At 48.1% G+C, this 20,313-nt stretch overlaps 2 protein-coding genes across 8 annotated transcripts in view; one reads left to right on the top strand and one right to left on the bottom strand.

Annotated features, from left to right (window-relative positions):
- The first annotated feature begins 709 nt into the window (after positions 1–709).
- Positions 710–14,608, top strand: NFE2L1 (NFE2 like bZIP transcription factor 1). Of its 4 annotated transcripts, none has more exons than XM_020997688.2 (6): positions 710–799; positions 2,609–3,615; positions 8,773–8,988; positions 9,421–9,510; positions 9,748–9,909; positions 10,769–14,608. In XM_020997688.2, the coding sequence occupies exons 2-6, from the start codon at positions 3,106–3,108 to the stop codon at positions 12,092–12,094; spliced, it is 2,304 nt and encodes a 767-aa protein (XP_020853347.1). In that variant the 5' UTR covers positions 710–799; positions 2,609–3,105; the 3' UTR covers positions 12,095–14,608. The 4 variants fall into 4 exon arrangements, with proteins under 4 accessions (XP_020853347.1, XP_020853350.1, XP_020853349.1 ...); XM_020997690.2 differs by having other exon boundaries at positions 781–870; XM_020997689.2 differs by lacking the exon at positions 710–799 and adding an exon at positions 964–1,052.
- A 2,916-nt stretch (positions 14,609–17,524) lies between these two features.
- The window catches only part of CBX1 (chromobox 1), a 40,657-nt gene continuing 37,868 nt past the window's right edge, over positions 17,525–20,313 (bottom strand). For all 4 annotated transcript variants that reach the window (XM_078155999.1, XM_020997693.2, XM_020997695.2 and 1 more), the window contains one exon: positions 17,525–19,029. In XM_078155999.1, coding sequence (XP_078012125.1) covers positions 18,885–19,029 — 145 coding nt within the window. In that variant the 3' untranslated portion in view covers positions 17,525–18,884. The remainder of the gene's footprint in view (positions 19,030–20,313) is intronic.

Raw genomic sequence — 20,313 nt, 5'->3', positions numbered from 1 at the left:
GTTGAGGCAGTCGTGAGGAGAAGAGGGAAACTCTCGCTTCGTGATGTCAGCCACAAGGGCGTCAACCGCAGTGCAAGGAGAAAGGGTGGGGAAAGACTTTGAGAGGGAAGGTCGTAGTGGAGGGGTGAATAGATTTCCACTTCCCGGGCTCAAGATGGTGGCGCCGGCGTCACGGGCCTCAGGACACGTGCCTCCGGCTCCGCCTCGGTTCCTCTCCCCACCCTCCGACCCCGCCCGTACGTCTCCCTGGGCTTCTGCAAGTCACGGTGAGGTCCCCTGGAGTGGGACTCCGAGCCCCGGCGGTGACGCCCCATCCCATCCCGCGCGCAGGGACTTAATTTTCCATTCTCCTGTGGCCACGCAGGGGCCGTAGCAGAGGATTTCTAAGCCCAGCCCAGCCCCGAGGCCCTCTCAAGTCCAAGGGACAGGGCTGGTACTTCGGCGATTGAGTCTCTTCCCTCTGTCACTGTCGAGGACACACCACGAGGAGGAGCCGCACTCCGATTGGCCCGCGCGACACGTCAGTTAGGGCGGGGCGGGGGCTCATCCAGCCGTTGGTCCGCTGCTCCAGCCCATCGCGCGGACACCCGGTAGAGAGGTGTCGGGCGGCTGTGAGCTAATCGTCGATTGGTGGAGTCGTTGCTAGTGCTGCCGCGGGGGCGGGCCTTCCAGTGAGGTGGAGGTGGGACGGAGAGGGGAAGCGGCGGCGTCGGCGGAGCGCGCAGGGCCGGCCGGCGTCGGCGAGGCCCGGGACGCTGGCCTACGGAGCTCTGGGGGCGGCGGCGACCGGACTCTAGCAGTGGGTATTGCCTCTTACTTCCCCAGGCGGCCGGGGCTGGGCCCGGGGCTGGTGGGGTTCGATGGCCCGAGGTGAGGGGGCGGAGCCCAGCTGTGGGAGGTGCCCCGGGTGGGGTTAGGCGGCCCGGGTGGGGTAGAGGTTGTGGGGTCAGAACCCGGGGAAGGCCGCACTTGTTTCCTCGTTCGCCGACCCAGAGCAGCTGGACCTTGGCTTCGGGAAGGGGCATGGCGACTTGGCCGCATCAGGACTCAGGGTACCTGGGGCTGGGCCTGGGAAGCCGGGCTGGGTGGGGGTGGGGGGCAGCTGCGGAGCCCAGGGCTGGGGCCCCACCAGGTCCTTAAAAGGATTTATGGTATATTTATAGTGTACATATTTCGTGTGTGTATGTATTCGTCTATATATTGTGCCCTTGTCTCCATGTATGTGATGTATATATACAGACTGCTAAATTTTCAGGGACTCTCCCCGGACTGATTTATTAATCCTCTTTTGTAAGAGTGAGAGTTTTGTGGAAACAAGAATGCCGAGCTGTGATTAGAGGTTTACTCTTATTAAATGAAGCCCAGATGGTGGTGGCTTGAAGGGATGTGTAGAGTGCCCTTTTTTCCCTCCTGTCCCAAAGCATGGTTTGGTGGAGAGCAGTTAACCCTATAATCTAGGCAAATCTATGCCAGGATGTTCTGAATTATAGGGTTAATGAAACTGACAAAGCTTAGCTCAGAATGTGGGAGGAATGAGGAATTTGCAACTCTTGACAACTTGAGATAGAAACTTGACTACCCTGGGTACTGTTACTAATTTTTACCCCAAAGGTCATATAATGAATAATATAAAGCTACACCTGTCTGGACAGGTACTGTCCAGGGAATAATTATGCCCCCACAACATCAAGTTCATATCTCCATCTGGCTTTTCCATAATGATAGGAAGGGGAAACTATGTGGAGGCATATTTTCTACTATTGATGGTATATATTCTATTCTACAAGCTCTTATCCAGATTTATAACCTCTTCCTACTGCAGGAGTTTTTAGGCTTTTTTATATCATTGAATCACTATGGTAGGCTGGTGTCCTCAGTGTACCCCTTTTTAGAATAACATTTTTAAATTCAAGAATAAAATACATAGGACTACAAAGGGAACCGATTATATTGAAGTGGTTACCAAAATATATGTTTTTAAAAACCTAAGTTAAAAGACCCAGATTAAGAATTTTGCCCAGCTTGGGACAGAGGATTTAGAGCTGGAAAGGATCTTGGTGACTACTTCCCTCATTTTACAGATAAGGAAACTGAGGTACAGAGAGATTAAGTGATTTACCCACAGTCACATAGCTTGTGTCTGAGGTAGAATTTCAACCAGATCTTCCTGACTCTAAGTCCAGTGTCCCATCCACCAGGCTGTGCTGACAATTTAGGTAGTTCAGAAGTCTTTCTTTCCTGAGACATGGGAAACTGACTCCTCAAACCAAAAATAGAATCTGGGTAGTGTGTGTGGGAATTCAGACAATATTTATGCAAAGTGTTTTGGTTGCTTTGTGTGTTGTCTGCTGTATCCAAAGCAGTCTCTTTGGAAGTGGGAGGTTTAATTCAGTAAATATTATACTTTAAACGAAATAGTATTTCTACAGAGCTGTATGTTTCTTACAGCAATATTTTCTATGGGTGTGTCTTCAAGTAATTTTTCTCCTGTAAAAGAAACTTTGTCTTTTTAATCCAGTATTTGCCGACATGAGAATTTTTCTGCCCTGGTCATTGGTGTGTAAAGCATGGTTCTTATCATGTTTGCCTTTCTAATTCCTGTTTTTAGATTTTTCTGGAAACCCCCCTGGTAAGTGTCAAGGAAGAGGGTCACTGTGACCCAAGACATTTTACATCTCCAGCCAAAGAAATAAAACTCAACGGAAGGGGTAAAGTGAGAAAAACAAAGCCATCAGTTGTCCTTGAGAACAGCCGAGTGGAGTCATCTAATGTGAGTGAGGAGGGGAAGGTGAAGTGACTGTATGTGGACTGTGGGGTCAGTAAATCACATGAGATTCTTGATGTTGGGCCTGGGTTAGGAGGAACAGTTGTACTTTCAGAGGAGAGGTGATGAGAACTGAAAGTGAATGTGGTCTGGAACCTGGATTCAGCTTCACTCAGAGGGCTTTCCTTCAGGGGTGTTGGTGAGCTCTGACCCTGTGTTCTACCAGGGTTGGCTACAAGGTTTGCCACTAAGGAGTGTGACTTACTGGCTGAGCAGTGGCCTTGCTTTGTGGTCGGGAAGATTTAAAAACTGAAAAGAATAAACATTCTGGTCATTCAGCAATGCTTTCTCTGAAGAAATATTTAACAGAAGGACTCCTCCAGTTCACCATTCTACTAAGTTTGATTGGGGTGCGGGTGGACGTGGATACTTACCTGAACTCGCAACTCTCTCCACTCCGGGAGATCATCCTGGGGCCCAGTTCTGCCTACACACAGACCCAGTTCCACAATCTGAGGAATACCTTGGATGGCTATGGGATCCACCCGAAGAGTGTAGACCTGGACTATTACTTCACAGCTCGGCGGCTTCTTAACCAGGTGAGGGCCCTGGACAGGTTTCAGGTGCCTACCACAGAGGTGAATGCCTGGCTGGTCCATCGAGATCCTGAGGGGTCAGTGTCTGGCAGCCAACCCAGCTCAGGCCTTGCTCTGGAGAGTGCCAGTGGCCTCCAGGATGTGACAGGTTCCGAAAGTGGAGTACGAGAAAGTGAAGCTGAGCAGGGATTCGGGGAAGAGTTGGAAGATCTTGGGGCCGTGGCTCCTCCAGTCAGCGGAGAGTTAACCAAAGAGGTAGGCAACCCTGGTTGTGGGTGGTTTGGACCTGAGGGGGAGGGAGGAACTGTTTCCTTGTATTTGTATTCCTAGCTCTTAGTACAGTGGCACATAAAATGCCTTAATAAACACTTGTTGACTTATTGTTGCGTGGGTTATGGGCATAGTTCCAACCCTCCTGACAAATCAGACCACTTCAGAGAAAAGACTTTACCTTCAGGAATTCACCTTGGGCAGGAAATAGGGGTGAATTCTCTGAGTTTAGGTATAAAGATCATCAACAAGCTGCACTGGATGCACTGTGTTGGGCGGTTGTCTCCCCTCTAGCAGTAATGGGAGGTTCTGGTTTATGCTGTGATGTTTTTGTCAGTAGAACTCCTCAAAGGAGAGAGGAAGCCATGCTGTGTTCTGCTGTCTTGCCTTGTATAGCTTTTGCTAGGAAACAAATCTGGTTTCTGACCCTTTCTTCCCCACAATTATACACATGTCCTAGGGCAGTTTTTTCCTTCTTTCTTCAGCCCTTATTTAGTTACTGAGACAAGAGCAGTTGGTTTTCTTAGGCTTATTCAGTGAGCAGATTTGGTAGTTCCAGGCAGCCAGGTGAGGGCTGTTCTTTCACTTCTCTAAAGACCTAGAATAGAGAGAAAAGGGGAGTGGGTGGGGTGGGAGCAAAACAGCAAACTGCATTTTGCCGCAGAAGTCTTGCACTAGTACAGGAGATTGCTGTTTCTTATGTGGTTAATAGCATCATTTGGGACAGAAAGTGGTGCAGTTGTACTCTACTCTATCCCCCAACCACAGTTTTATAAAAAAGATAAAAATAGCACTGCATTAAAAAATTTTTTTTATTAATTTATTTTGATTTATCAAAAATCACTTCCATAAGCTTTTGAGCTTTAAATTTTTCTCCCCCTCCCTTCTCACGTCCCTCCTTAGGATGGCATACAATCTAATATAGCCTTTACATATACATTCCTATTAAACATTTTTACATTAGTTATGTACATTTTTTTTGGACTGTATGGTTTGGCTGGCCACCCAAACCAGGGGCTTAAAAAAGACATAGATAAAACTGTCTTACTCTGTAGGGAGGGTCAAGGGCATTTCTTTGGGTTTGTTGAGGAAAGGGGGTTAATCTTAGGGAAGCTAAATAGATTGGCTCCTTGAGTCCCCCAAGTTAGACCTTTGCCTCTCTGTGCTATACTCACACTGAGAGAATATGGCCGACGTGGAAGTCCAGCTAGCTCTGACTGGGTCTGCTTCAGAAAGGCTGGGCTAATATGGGCACAGGCCCAGGAAGCAGGAGTCTCCTTCGTCCTCCATTTTTAGACCTTTTTTTTCTCTTGGAATCTTACCTTCCCTATTCTCTGCCAGTATATTCCTTCCTTCCTCTCTTTTGTTGCTAAGTGTTGCTGATTTCTGTTTGCCCTTTCTTCATCGCATTCTGCTTTGCCCAGGCCTGCCTTATATATACCCTTGGGCATTCATGGAGCAAACTCCCAGTGCCCCCAACTCCAGCCTTGGCAAAGTACCCTGCAGTAAAACGCCTCGAAGTCTTTTCCCTTCCCCCTCTTTTTCCCCTCCTCCCAAGCTAATTTCCCGAAAGGGTGGGCATGACTGTGCTTGCTGCTTGGAAACTGGAGTAGAAGAAGGCTGAGCAGTGGCTAAGTGTTCCTGTTCCTTTGCCCAGGCCTCTCCTGAGACTGGTGGGTGGAATAGAGGAAATGACTCTGGGAGGGGACCCACTCGCTGCTTGGTGCTGACTCCTGGCTTTCACCTCCAACTTTGGTATTCTCATCTCCCGTTGAAGTCAGAGATGGAAGGAATGGGACTTGGGGGTTGAGTGGCTGGGGGCTTCCCTGAATAGGCCAGATGGGAGGTGGCATATTATACCTGCCTCAGGTTTTGCTTTCTTCCTTGGTCTTGGTGTTTAGATTTTATGCCCTAATTTCAAACCTGAAATAATGGCTGACTTTGATACTTCCTCTAGCTTTCTTTCCCGGTCCTTGGTTCTTTTTTTTCTCAGAAAGGCTGTACTTGACATTTTTTCGAAGAGCTTACCACTTCTTTTGAGCATAAGGCACCGGCATAAAGGTCTCCTACTGTGTGTGTGTGTGTGTGTGTGTGTGTGTGTGTGTGTGTGTGTGTGTATTGATTTTAACATTTTTACAACAGTTGAGGGATGAGAGGAGGAAAGATAAAAATACTTAGCCCTGGAACATGTGATGACATTGCTGGAGCTGTTATTTTCTCCAGGGTTACAGAGCCCCCACTCCCCATAATGGTTAGGCCTGTGCAATAGCCAGCTATAGCCAAAGCCCTAGACAGGGATAGGATTCCCTTCAGGATTGGCATACTGCCCAGAGCAAAGGGGTGAGGCTGGAACTGAGGGGGGTGGGTGGGCTGTTTACAGTTCTTTCCTGGCCATGATAGCCTGGGACATGCTGTTTCTGCTGACCTTAGGCGCAAGGGGAGCAGGAGGGGGAAGGGAATTGGATTTTCCTTTTCCAGATAGCAGTCCAAGGAGTTTAATTTGCTATTATTTTGGTGAGTGCCAGGGGCTTTCCTTACGGGGCTATATTAGGAAGAGTAATGCAAAGAACCCAAATGAAAGAAGGGTTAAAGCTGAGGTCATAGGGTTGTGGTTAGGATCCCTATGGCACCTGTCTCCCTAAGTGCTGGTAATAGGGGCAGCTGATACTCTGGTGGCATGTGACTAGGCCCTGCCAACCCTGTGACATCACTGCACATGTGCAGACAGCTCCCACTCCCTTCCACTGGGTCTGACCTATTTTAGGGTAGCCAGATGCCTATTTCCCAGTGGATCTAGGCCTGTAGGGTTCCAGCTCAGGCTTGGTACTTGGGCCCAAAGTTCCCTTGGGTTTGGGTATATATTGAATCCAGATCTCCAGGAGGAATAGAAAAGCTGTTCCCACTTTGAGAGAACTTAAATTCCCAGGAAAGGATCACTTAATGGCAGCTGGGAATAGCCCTCAGGGACCCTGCCTGCATGTCCCTGCCTGGACTTGGTAAGCAGGATGCGACAGCAGGGGGAGCAGCATCTCCCTCCCCCAGGACTTTACTGCGCCACCCCAGCTGACTAGCTGGGCTGGGTGGGGCCGCCAGCCCCTGAGTGCATCTCCTCAAGGAGACCCTGGGATGGGATGGGTCCATGCTGCAGCTTCTTCAGCTGCCCTGGCACAGAGATTGGCTCCAGCTTGCAACCTAGGTAACCAGCTTTGGGAGGGGATTGGATCTCTGCATCTCCAGCAGAGATTTAGGGGAGGGGATTGGCTCCTATTGCAGCCTAGGTAACTGGAGTGGGAGGGGATTGGCTCTTTGCGCAGCCCAGCGGCTGGCCTGGGGGAGGGGATTGGCTCTCTCCGCAGCCTCAGCAGTGACCTGCGGGGTGGGGGGGAGGGGATTGGCTCCTTGCTGCAGCCTAGGTAACAAGTTTGGGGGTGAAAAGGGGGGAAAGAGGGACGAGCAGGGTGTGGGGTGTTGGGGGATGATAGGACTAGGAGAGAGTTCTCTCTCTCCTCTGCAGCCCAAGCACGCAACATGGGGTGGGAATCCCATCTCACTGCAGCCTCTGCGGTGAGCTCAGGGTGGGGGCTGTCAGGTACCTGAGTGTGTAGAACTGGGGTCTTAAGAAAGGAGGGGGCTTGTTCAAGGATGGAGGAAGGGAGCTGGGCTAGATTGCCTGGGCAGCAGCACTGGTGGGGTACCCACTTCAGGCCTCTCCTGGCAAGCAGGGGGCTACCCTGCCAATCCAGTGTATCCGCTGAATGCAGAGAACTCAGCGCAGTCCCTTGTCCAATTGCCCTGATCCAGCTGTCCTAGGGTGCACTTCACAGACCATGACCCTTCTGGACCGCAGCATGCACAGTGGTGGGGGCCGTTCCAGAGGGAGCCAGCCTCTTAACTCTTTGCTGGCTGAGGGCAGGGCAACCCAGCCCCTCTCTGATCTTTGGTCCAGGGCCTCTGCTCAGGTTGGTGTGTGTGTGGACAAACTGAAACAGGGAGAGATGCTACAGGAAAGTTTTGAGGGGCAGAGGGGAGAATGGAGGGAAAAGGGTCCCCTGGGACCCTCGGAGAAGGTGGGTCTGAGAGTTCTGGTTGACAGGGTATCTGGGAATTAACTTGTAAGTGGGAAGGCAGGGGGGCTGGGGAGAAAAGAGAAGCTTCCCGTCATGTAGGTTAACATAGTCCTGCTCTACCAGGGATCTACAGAGACTGACTTGGGGAGTCATCTGGGTGGAGAAGGAAGGGGAGACAGGTCTGATGGACACAAGACTGTACTATGAAGACTTGGAACAAGGCTAGGATGTGACAGTGCCCTTGAGTGGAAAGGCCATGTTGGGGTTAAATTCTGGGGTGTGGTGACTGTAGGAAGTATGGTCTTTCCAGGACAGGGAAGGGATCTGTTTTCTTTTGTGAGAAGGCATGTGGGTGGCACGGGGTACAAGCTCCTGCCTCCACCCCTCCACTCCATCCTGGGATGGAAGCTGTTTTCTTGGTACTTCCTGGAATGGGGATTGGGGGAAGCTGCCGAGAGACCACAGGCAGGTTCCAGAGACTTGGGTCCCATTTGGCTGCCAGCTAGGGGAAGTATGCCAGAAGAAAAGTTGGGTGGGGGTGCTATAGGAAGGGGCTGTCTGCTCTGTTTCATCAGGTGGTTGGAAATGCAGGTATTTTCCTTTCCAGCCCAACCCACCCATTTATGCAAATGACAATGGCACCACTGGCTGATGCAAGCTCCTCCACTAAGAAGCAATTCTGCATGACAATTCCGCCCTTGTCTGCCCTGGCCAAGATCAGGCCCTCCTGAGCCCTTAAAGCCACAGAGAGTCTATCCCTAAATGGAGATTTCCCAGTAGTGAAGGCTGCATACCTAACCAAGGAGTTTCTTTTAGTCCTGTAGCCCACCAGGACAGAATTATAAATGACTGGGTCTTCTGGCTACCTAGGTGGATCCGTGGGTCTGATTACAGGTTCAGGGATAAATAAAACTATCCTGATGGGAAGAAATGTACCTGGTGCTGGAAGTTGGTGTTGGGGTGTTGTGGGGGTGGAGCTTTCCTGGTTGCCATGAATTACGGACACATCTGGCTTCTGAGGTGTAGGGTAGGGTTCTTAGGGGACCTGAGAACTGAGATCTGGTCTATCTTTCAGGACATTGATCTGATTGACATCCTTTGGCGGCAGGACATTGATCTGGGTGCAGGGAGAGAGATATTTGACTATAGCCATCGCCAGAAAGAAAGTGAAGTGGACAAGGAGCTGAGAGATGGGGGGGAATGTGGGGACAGCTGGCCAGATGAAGGGACTGAGGCCCTGGCTCGAAACCTGCTAGTGGATGGAGAGACGGGGGAAAGCTTCCCTGCACAGGTAAGAGTTCACCCACTTCATTATCTTCCTCTTCACATTTGTCCCCCCAGACATCAGGGTGACTTTATTAATGGCTACTTTATGTTGGTAGTAGAGAAAGATGGAGGTCCTGTGGGATTGGGGATAGTAAAAGTGAGGGGAAATCGTGGGAATAGAGGAAGGCTCTTCAGACAGCTCACCCTAGCCAGGGACAGGATGCCTAGCAGACTTCTTGCTTCAAACCTCAGTTAGCCTTTCTCCTAGGGGTTGTGGCCCTGGGTTCCTCTTCTAGAGAAATCACCTAGAAAATGACTGACTAACCTTGTTCTGATCCAGATCCAATTATGGCACAGCATGAATCAGTCACTTTTCTCCTCCCCCTTTGGATGTGCTGAGGGAAGGCTTTGGCCTTGGGGCAGCCCTGGCCCACTTCAGTCAGACTTTTTGCCATAGGTACCTGGTGGGGAAGACCAGACAGCCCTGTCCCTGGAGGAGTGCCTTAGGCTGTTGGAAGCCACTTTCCCCAAAGGGGAGGAGTCTGAGGTGAGCAAGATTCAGGGGGAAACCCTCTGCACTGGCTAACCTTCATACAAGGCATACCTCTGTATCAGTCACAGTGTGCCTACCCACGTGCCCTGTAGGTGCTGGGGATGGATTTGGAGGCAGGAAGTTAGGCAGTACTTTGTGGGGAGAGAGCTGAGGGCAGGGCTTAGAATAGGGTGGTTTTCTCCCTCCTTTCTCTTATTTTTCTCCAGTGAAAGCCTGTATTTTTGTCCTCAGTTTCCAGCTGCAGATGTTTCCAGTATAACAGAAGCAGTGCCTAGTGAGACTGAGTCCTCGGCTATTCAGAACAATCTCCTGTCCCCACTTCTGACAGAGACAGAATCTCCATTTGATTTGGAACAGCAGTGGCAAGACCTCATGTCAATCATGGAAATGCAGGTGGGAATAGTTGACCATTCTGACCAGTAACCCCAGGGAACTTGGTGGTGGTGGTGGTGGTGGGGGGTTGTTCTGCTAAAATGTGTACTGAGAAGGGAAATGAGTACTTTTCTCTGTCCAGGATCCCAGATGTGGCCACAGAGTTATTAAACCCCCAAGTTTTTAGTGTTAAAGCCAGTGCCTTCCTTACTCAGCAAAAGATTCCCCTTGCCCCCTGGTGAGTCCCTCCTCTTCTTTCTTGGTTAAGATAGCCTCTCAGCCAGAAGACTAGGCATGTGGTAAAGATGGAGATCAAGACCTGTGGTCTCTCTCGCATCCTCCATGTAGAGGGAAGTCTGGTCAAAACATGATTCAGTTGGTCAGTTTTGACTAAAGGTGGGGATCATAGGAAACATTTTGTCCTTTAACGGAACAGAACTTGTGCAGTTCACTGCTAGGTGCAAGACCGTTGGAGTCATAAGGACCTCAGTTCAAATCCTGCCTCAGACACTCAACCTCTCATCCTTAAAATCAGGATAATAATAATAGCTAGCATTTATAAAGTGCTTTACAAAAAATATTGTTTTATCCTGATTACAACCCTGGGAGGTATTATTATCCCCATTTCACAGATGAGGAAACCGAGACACATCTATCCTCGATATGTGGTTGTGAGACTCAAATGAAATAACATGTAAAGTGCTGAGCTATTACTATTCTTGAAACCTGTTTTCAGTGTGACTCTAGCATTGCCTTCCTGCTTGGTGCTTTAGACCGCTCATGTACCTTGACAACTGAAGTTATTCGTCTCTGCTGTTCCCTCCTCCTCACCCCCTGGGGAGGATGCTTGCCATACTGACCAGTGTTTCTCATCTCCTAGGCTATGGAAGTGAACACAGCAACAAATGAAATCCTCTACAGTGCCACAACTGGAGACTCACTGAGCACCAATTACAGCCTCGCTCCCAGCACTCCCATCAACCAGAATGTCAGCCTGCATCAGGCGACCCTGGGGAGCTGCGCCCAGGACTTCTCGCTCTTCAGCCCTGAGATTGAAAGCCTTCCTGTGGCTGGTGGATCCGCCCTGCTCCAGCTGGCCCCCAATAATTCCACCAGCCTCAACTCCACCTTTGGTTCCACCAACCTGACAGGGATCTTTTTTCCTCCTCAGCTCAATGGCACAGCCAATGAGACAGCCAGCCCTGAGCTGCCTGACCCTTTGGGTGGCCTGTTGGATGAAGCCATGTTGGATGAGATCAGCTTGATGGATTTGGCCATTGAAGAAGGTTTTAACCCTGTGCAGGCCTCACAGCTCGAGGAGGAGTTTGACTCTGACTCGGGACTTTCCCTGGACTCGAGCCATAGTCCTGCCTCTCTGAGCAGCTCAGAAGGCAGCTCTTCTGCCTCATCCTCTGCCTCATCCTCTGCCTCTTCTTCCTTTTCAGAGGAAGGTGCTGTGGGCTACAGCTCTGACTCTGAGAATCTGGATTTAGAAGAGGCCGAGGGGGCTGTGGGTTACCAACCTGAATACACCAAGTTCTGTCGCATGAGCTACCAGGACCCCTCCCAGCTCTCCTACTTACCCTTCCTGGAGCACGTGGGGCACAATCACACCTACAACATGGCCCCTGGTGCCCTGGATGCGTCAGACCCCCAACTCCCCGGGGCCCTTAAGAAGGGCAGTAGAGAGAAGCAGGCCGACTTCTTAGACAAGCAGATGAGCCGGGATGAGCACCGGGCCCGAGCCATGAAGATCCCCTTCACAAATGACAAAATCATTAACCTGCCAGTGGAGGAGTTCAACGAGCTGCTGTCCAAGTACCAGCTGAGCGAGGCCCAGTTGAGTCTCATTCGTGACATCAGGCGCCGAGGCAAAAACAAGATGGCAGCGCAGAATTGTCGCAAAAGGAAACTGGATACCATCCTTAACCTGGAGCGGGATGTGGAGGACCTGCAGCGGGACAAGTCCAAGCTGCTCAGGGAAAAGGTGGAGTTCCTCAAGTCCCTGCGCCAGATGAAGCAGAAAGTGCAGAGTCTGTACCAGGAAGTGTTTGGGCGGCTGCGGGACGAGAACGGGCAGCCCTACTCCCCCACGCAGTATGCCCTGCAGTATGCCGGGGATGGCAGCGTCATCTTGATACCCCGCACACTAGCTGACCAGCAGGCCAGGCGCCAGGAAAGGAAGCAGAAAGACAGGAGGAAGTGAGCCTGCCTGCGGAGGAGGGGGACAAAGCTCACTCTGATAGAAACTGGAGAAAAGGCTGTGCCTGGAAGTGCTGGAGGAACTTTGATGCCTCTTATCCAATATATCTTCTCAGACATGACAACTGCCGGTCAGTGTACAGGAAGATGGGCGGGCCCTGCAATGTTTAGCTCTGCTCGCCCTTCCCCCTCCTCCATCTCCACAGCTGGGGCTGAGGGTACCACGGGGCTTGTGGGAGGGATAGAGGCCCACCCACACCCATTTTTTTTGGAGGGCAGGGATGGAGCTGGCATTGCTGGGGGTGGGAAGAAGCTGAAAGGTGAGTGCCATTGTGGGTGATAAAGGAAGAACCTTGTGAAAGAAGGGGTAAAAGAAAGAGTCTGATTTTTGGATAAAGAAAAAGCACCCCAAAAAATCAAAGCGGGAAGAAAACCATGGGGAAGCCTAAGCTGAGATTCCAGGCTGTGGGTTTTTGTGACTGAGTCTTGGTCTTCTATGTGAGTAAACCCCACTTCACCCTGATTGGGGTGGGTGGGGTGTGACTGTCACTTTACAAAGTGGGTTGGGGGAGGGGGCCCCTATTAACTCTTTAAAATTCCATGTACATCAGCATTCTTGAAGGGGAGCTCCTGGAGACTCCCTCCACCCCATTTGTTTTTTTCAGCCACTTAGGAGCTATTGAGACCCTATTCCAAATACCTTAGGAGGGTTTTAGGGTCAAAGGGAAGAGTGAGCAGGGCAAAGGGTGGAAAGAGCCATTAGGCCACATATTTCCCCCACCCACCAAGCATGTGGCACTCACTGCCCCCACCCCTCAAACCCTCCCCAGCCAGCTCCTAATACTGCACCATTCCCACTGCAGCCTGCATGTGGATGCTGTACTCTTCCCATCCCCACTCCCCACCGGCTGAAGCACTTTGATGTTTAAGAAGTTCCTGGCAGGAACTCCTGGGTCTGGGATGTGCCTCCTTCCTGCTATCCTTAGGAAGAGGAGAGGCCCCCACCTGCCACCTTAGGGAGAGGTAGGAGGAAAAGCCTCTGTGGCAATCTCCAGTCGGTATTCAGCACAATGTTGGGGGAGTAGCCCATTCCTCTCACCCTCCCTCACTCCCTTCCTTCCTCCCTCCAACTGGGCTTGTCACTGAAAAACTAGGCCTCTGTTAGAATTTCTCAGAATTTCTTTCTTGCGCTTTGATTTTTTAGGGCTTGAGCCCTGTTTTTACTTATAGGGTCTAGAGTGTTTGTGTTGAGTAAAAGGGAGATGCCCCAAATATTCAAAGCTGCTAGATGTTCTCTTTGCCATAAAGACTCCGTGTGACTGTGTGAACACTTGGGATTTTTCTCCTCTGGCCTGAGGTCAGTCTGTCTTTTTTGGATTTCTTTCTGGAGGAATGTGTAGTGAGTATGGTGGGGGCCTAGTGCACCATCCCACTTTAGGGCAGGGATGACTTTTTCTAGTTGCCCCTGCTCAGCAAGGGCATCATGGGACCTGGTAAAGGCAGGAAGGGGAGACATCCACATGTGGCTGAGGGTCCCATCAGCACCAGAGGCACCCGTTTTTGTTTTTGTCTTGAATTTAGTTTGCAGCTAGGACCATCTCTGGCTGGATTCTCATAAGCAATTTCAGCTTCTGAACCAATAGGAGAGGTTTGGGGGATGGGGGTGGGAGCACTGATTTTCTCCCCCTCCATCAGGAGGTCTGGATAAGCAGCAGGAACAGAAAGGAATAAGCTGGGAAAATGCTTAAATTATTTTCTTCTTAGATTTTATTTTTAATTTATCTCTGTGACCTGCCAGGGAGAGAGGAGAGAGAGAGAGAGAGATGCTGTGAGCACATGACAAAATAAAATAAACTATAATAAAATGGCTGATTCACTCAAGTGCAATTTTTTTCCCCTTTGAGTTTAATTTTGGGGGGAGCAAGGGCCCTGGCTCCAGTGGAACTGCAGTAAAGGGCCTTAGCTAGCCAGCCATTTGTGTGGCTGCAGCCAAACCTGAATTGATAACTAGGGAAAGCAGAATGAGGAGGAGAGTGTTTTTTGTTTGTTTGTTTTTGTTCTGTTTTTTAAAGAAAAATCTTAACTATATTTTTTTAACCTTTCAAGTATTGTGCAGGTGAGCTATGTTTGGGGAGGAGGGTCCTTTTTCCCAGCTGTGTCAGCTGGTCCCTGTCATGATGGAGGGGAAAGGATTAAAAATTCACTTTTGGCCACCCACACAGTGCTGGCCTGGTTAAAGTGTTATTCTTAGGGAGCCCAGGCTAGGCCCTGACACCTGGCCCTTGCTTCCTTTCTCTTCACCTGCTACGACTTGTATTTTTATGCCTGACCTTGTGCTGTGTGTAATTTGCTCCAGTGGCCCCTGCCTGCAGATAATTACAGTGCATTCGCGTCCTATGGTAATAAAAACTCGAGAGCCACATTGTGCTGTAAAGCCCAACATTGCAGTCTGGCTGAAATGAGGGCTCATGATGCTGGGGTAGGGGACTGTCTGAAATAAATGCCACCAAGCTGGAAAGGTTTGTTGAATTTTTAAAGGGATGCTTAACAAACACTGAGAAATCTTAACTTCAGAGAAGGGGTGATCTCACACTACCTTGTGTCTAGTTGGGATAATCTGGGTTAAAAGGAAGCTGGCAATTCTGAGCCCTTGGGTTGGAGAAGGACTGTGTTTGAAGTTAACTTGGTAGTATTTGGGGTATAGATGGTTTCCAGGGTGTTTAGATACTTGAATTAATTACATTTATCTGGTGACCAGCTCCTAGTCTCTTGGTTTGGGAGGTCTCCGGGTAGAAGACAGGCTGTTTGTGGCCATATACTTACTTAGGCTGGTGTGCTTAGAATCTTTTTAGAGCCTGGACTTGGACCCAGGACTACACACTCCAGCTTTTGTGGTCTTTATACAAGGCACAACTGCCTCGTTAGTGTATGTTATTGCACTCTGTGTTGCTTCCAGTTATCTCAGAGGGCATCACTGAAGTGTTTTAAAAATGGACCTTTAATTAAACTTAAAATAGACCATTCAGCACTTTCAGATAACAAAAATAACCACTTCCTACCCAGTTTTCATGCCCACTCCCCAATACCCACATTGGGAAATTACTGCTTTATGTAAGACGTGTTAAGATTCACTGTTGGGGCAGCTAGGTGGTGCAGTGAATAGAGCACTGGGCCTGGAGTCAGGAGGACCGGAGTTCAAATTTGGCCTCAGAGCAGACACTTGACACTTACTAGCTGTATGACCCAATTGCCTCACACACACAAAAAAAAGATTCACTGTCTGCCATTCCGCTGTGCTGGCACACCCTGGAATGGGTGGGAAATGGCCATTCCTCAACTCCAGCTCATTCTGCTGAAAAATGTACATACTCAAGTATCATCCCAATGGAGTCTCAGGTGAAGGTGGAAGGGGGGTCAGCCCTACCAAAAAAAAATCTGACCTTTTTGCTGGTGGCAGAGACATTGAGTGTTCCAGGCTCAGGAATGAAGATCCCCAACAGGGCTGCTGAGGTCAATCTTACCTCCCACTGTGGGGGCTATGCAAAGTACAAAGGTGGGGGGGGCCGGTCAAAGTCAGCTAGGATTTTAAACTAAACAGTAGCTTTGGTCTAGGCTCCCAAATGTGTACCATTAAATTAACCAGGCCACACTATAAACCTTGTTCTGTTGGGAGTTTAACCCAAACTAATATAAAGAGTAAACAAGATCTTTATAAAAGCTTAATTGTCCTTCACACAGCACTAGGTCCTTCTGACCCTGGCCGTGAAATTGGAGTCATCCTGCTGTTTCAAATTTCATTTCCTTTCAGCACATCTGCAGTCCATTCAGGATGAAGCCTGCAGGGCTTCTATGGGTTGAAATAAAAAAGCAGATCCATTCCCATGAAGGAAATTTAAATATTAGACACCTTGTCTGAATTGGCTCAGAGAGACCATGTCCGACCTACCCACTAATGATGTACAGATTCACAGGCATTGGTAAGATCATTTGTCAGAGACTTCCTTCTTCAATCTTAATGTACATACACTTTCTCTGGATCACAAACGGGAACACTAGGTTGCCACTAGCACCTGACAGTGGACTCCTGCTGTTAAATGCATCGGTGAAGTGGAATCATTTACTAAGCAGAATCTGATCCAGTCACGTTTTTATTTTAGTCTGAATGGGTATGGAGGTGGGCTACAGTAGTGGAAGAGGCTGAGATGGCTCTTCCATTCCTAACACTTGTAAGTGCTGGCAACTAAATGCTAACGATTACAACAACCCTCAGCCACATCACCCTTAAAGTCATTTCTGATGGCTCTCTTCCCTTATCACCTAGACTCCAAAGGCTTAGTCTAGAACTACCAAGAAAGGGATTTCTAGTCTAGAGTTCTGAATTCCACCCTCTGTCACCTCAAAGAACAAGAAGTTGCCCTGGCTGCAGAGAGGGATAGAACTGCTTTCCAAAATCCTGGGATGATACCTGAAGCTCTCCCACTATTATTCATATGTACTTCCGCCAGTACCACCCATTTCTCTAAACCAGACACACTCAAACCTCTGCACAGGAAGGCTTCTCTTTGAGGCAGCTCAATCCATAAACCCTCACGGCTCCACCCTATTGATATCCCAGGGACCAACTGGAGAAGCTGAACCAAAAAAGATCTTCCTGTTTCAAGTATAACTGAAATAGAATACACTGGTGACTACATTTAGTGCTCTGAATAGGTATGAAGGAGAACAATTAATCTTAGCCAAATATTGTCTCAAACTTTTAGAACAAAACCCTCCAAATAATACAGTTCCTTAAAAATAGTCCTGCAAATTGGTACTGCCTGAACTACTAACAGGCAAGAATGCTGATTGATTTTAGTGGAATTTTACTATTCATCCTTCCAATGATGATGAGCAATATAGTTCAAAGGGAAATGTTAAGTATTAAAGACATTAAAAATGGGGCCAAGTCAGAACAGTTTCAAATTTGTGAATTTGCCATGGGATCATATAACATTTGTGAAAATGAGTTAAGTCAAGGACAGTCAAAATCAAGACGACTTAGTGGCCAGGTCCCTTAAACTCGTGGCATCCTCCGTAGCTCTCAGATGCGAGGCAGATGCTGATGGATCTTTAGACTCTACATTGGTCTGCTGTACTCCCAGTGCACCTGCTAAAAACAGATCCTGTTAAAGGTTTTCTAGGGTATTTCTGGTACTTTCTTATAAGAGCAAGACCAATAGGACCTGTGCTGGTACTAATAATGATTCTCATTTAATTGGGTTTAAATAGTGCTTTTAGTCCCAGAAGCAGAATTCAAACAGCTGGTTTCGGAATATCACCTGTTATCCAGCTCTTCCAAAATCCTCCAGAGCTCATCAGGCTTCCAACAAGTTGAAAGCTCCAAGGCCAAAGTTCTCGGCAATAGGAGGTTTAGAGTCAAGACGAAAACCAGGGATTATAAATCTAAATTTTTATTAAGACAAAAACTGACAGAGCTTGGTATGAAGTTCAAATCCAACAAGTTTACATTTTAATCAAAGTTTTCACAGAAACTTAAAAACATGCTTTTTAAAAAAAGACTTTTTTTTTTTTACAATGACATTCTAGCACAGCCCACCCTAGATGACATGGAGAACTGGTGGGTCTTATGATTCAAGACATGAATTATTTCAGGGACTGGGTAATTCCCAGGAATTTTTTTTTTTAAAAATTCCATTTTAACCATTTTTGTTTTAAAGTGAACCAATGCCCAGGGTAAAAGTTCTTTCTTTTCCTGAGGCTTTCCAAATCATTCAACCCTTGTGTTGATCTGATTAAACTTGTGCTGTCAGTGTTAGAACTCTACCATAATGGTTTCTGAGTTTCAAAAAAACAGAGGCTCCAAGAGTTATCTACCCTAAGACTATGGGCCCTGTTATCTTCTACCTCCACATATCATTGGTTGGATACACAAGCTGAGATTTAAAACAACTCAGTTGAGGAGATGGGAGGTTGTAGGATTTTCGGTTCAATTTCAAGAATTAGCACCTTTAACTAAACAACAGACTGGCCTATCTGTGCTTCTCTCCTCTCCCTTCAAGCTCCACTCCCTGACCCCAGCCTCAACTCCTATTAGAATTCCATCTCCAATCAGCTTGGAGTAGTTTTTGGGAGATAGCACTAAATTCAGGCAGAGCATACCTTGGCATATAGGTTTCAGACATTCACAGCTTTGTACAGTCTCTCACAGTCCTCATTTATGTTGCCAATGACCATTTTAAAAAGTTAAGTTTCTGGACATGGAACTGGATTATTGTCAGTTCACTCACCCCCTCCCTCCCTCCCTCATTTTTAACAAAAAAAATGACCCTACTCATTCCCTTTTTCCCTTCCCCCACCCCCTCCAAATGATACACCAGTAATAGCCAAAAACTACACACATGCTACGTGGTAAAAATGCAGAGTTAACACTATTGGGAAGGCGGCCGTGGGTTGTGGAGATGCTCTTTGAAGAGCTGCAGTATCGATCTCTTTGTTCGACCCCACACCTGCTCCACAAGGTTATGTCCTTCATGGAAGGGCCTTTGCTTCTCCTCTCAGCAAAGTGAAGAATGGGCTGCCCCAAACACTTTTCCCCTCCACTGGGACAGGTTTGCAAAGTGTACAGCACAGAATTGCCTAAGGCCCTTGGGATGCTGCTGCAGGGCACAGGAATCATACTGACTCTTCAAAGGACATCTTCTCAAGCCCCCTCTATGGTGTCAAGACAAGCAGAACTCCTATCCTCCCCACTTCAAGTCCATAGTCTGAGGGACAGAGGCTGGCACATGATGGAATTAGTTTTTGTCATCTTTCTTGTCATCATCCTCTGAAGGGTAAGAATGCCACGTCAGCCTCTCCTCATAGAAGGAGATGACCACTTGGGGGCACTTGATGTTGGCTTCCTTGGCAGGAACTAGGTCCGCTTCATCAGAATTTTTCCTGCAGGAATAAAGCAGAGCCTATCAAGACCAAGTTGGACTGGGGGAAGAGGGGCACTTCACCAGTGAACATCAAACACTTCCACAGGGTGAGCAGCATGCTCCAAGCGGTGTTTGCTGATGGTCAGGTAATGTTGCACAATGAGATTCTTTTTTGTCTGGCTGATCACTGCTCCCACTGCCACACCCAGATGTCTTTGCCAAGAACTGACCAAGAAGCTGGCTCTCCTCATCCTACAGTGGTATGGTGGGTGTGGTTCATTCTCTATAGTAAGCTTATTCCTGAACTATGGTTATATCAGATTCCCCAAAGAATTTAGAGAGGCTGATCTAAGGCTCACCTCTTACTATTGATGAAAGCTGAGATGCCAGTGCCATCTTGACTCCAAGTGAGGATAAAGCCTCACGCTCTTTCAATGCAAGCAGACATTTTACTTTTCCCCTTAATTTTCATCACTCTGAATAGAAATTTTGACAGTTTACGTATGACAATAACATTACTAACTGGCACTCACTAACATGTCCACACACAACTTCTAAGGTCCTTTGGGACACAAGATTATGACGAATAATTAATATGCCTGGAGCATTACTAATGTCTCATGACAGAAGCAGGAAGAGCATCAACTGTCCATCCCAGCAGCCCAGGCCCCACAGATCAGAGTTTAATACAGATCTTACTACATGCTGACAGAGAACAGACAACTAAGCTCTGGAGATGATATGAACCGACTTTTGTTTTCTATGTAGCTCTTTAGATAACAGAACTTCTTTTCAGCTTAGGCAAGCTGTGACTAAGAACTTTGTTAAGGGAGAACTAAACCTGGTAATCCCACAGGAAGATGGAATGTCAATTGTGACAGGCTTCAAATGCCACGTTTCTCAAACTCTGCTGAAAGGAACCCTGAAACACTTCAAGCTCTGTGTGTGTGTGTGTTTTAAATTAATCCTATGTTTGGGCATTAAAAATAATCATTTTGGAGGATTTTACTACAAAATTTGGTTTACCCTTAAAGGGTTCTATCATCGTGGAAAAGTTGGAGAACCACAGTTCTAAAGTAAAGGAGTTAGTAGAGATGTTCCAGGGATGGGGAACCTTCTGCCTAAAGGCCACAGGTTCCCCACCCTGAGCAGTTACTAGTTTGATAATAAAGTCTCAGAGGATGGGGCTTTTGAAGTAGTTCTGATTCTAGAGGGCTGTTCTCGCTACTCATTTTAAAAAATACAACAGGTGAGATTCATTTTTTAAAAGTAATGAGATTAGAGAAACAATATTAAATGGGAG

Source organism: Phascolarctos cinereus, unplaced genomic scaffold (assembly GCF_003287225.1).
Source record: "Phascolarctos cinereus isolate Bilbo 61053 unplaced genomic scaffold, phaCin_HiC Scaffold_5;HRSCAF=322, whole genome shotgun sequence".
NCBI lineage: Eukaryota > Metazoa > Chordata > Mammalia > Diprotodontia > Phascolarctidae > Phascolarctos > Phascolarctos cinereus.
The sequence above is the reverse complement of the archived record's forward strand: the minus strand, read 5'-3'. Positions and strand labels throughout refer to the sequence as shown.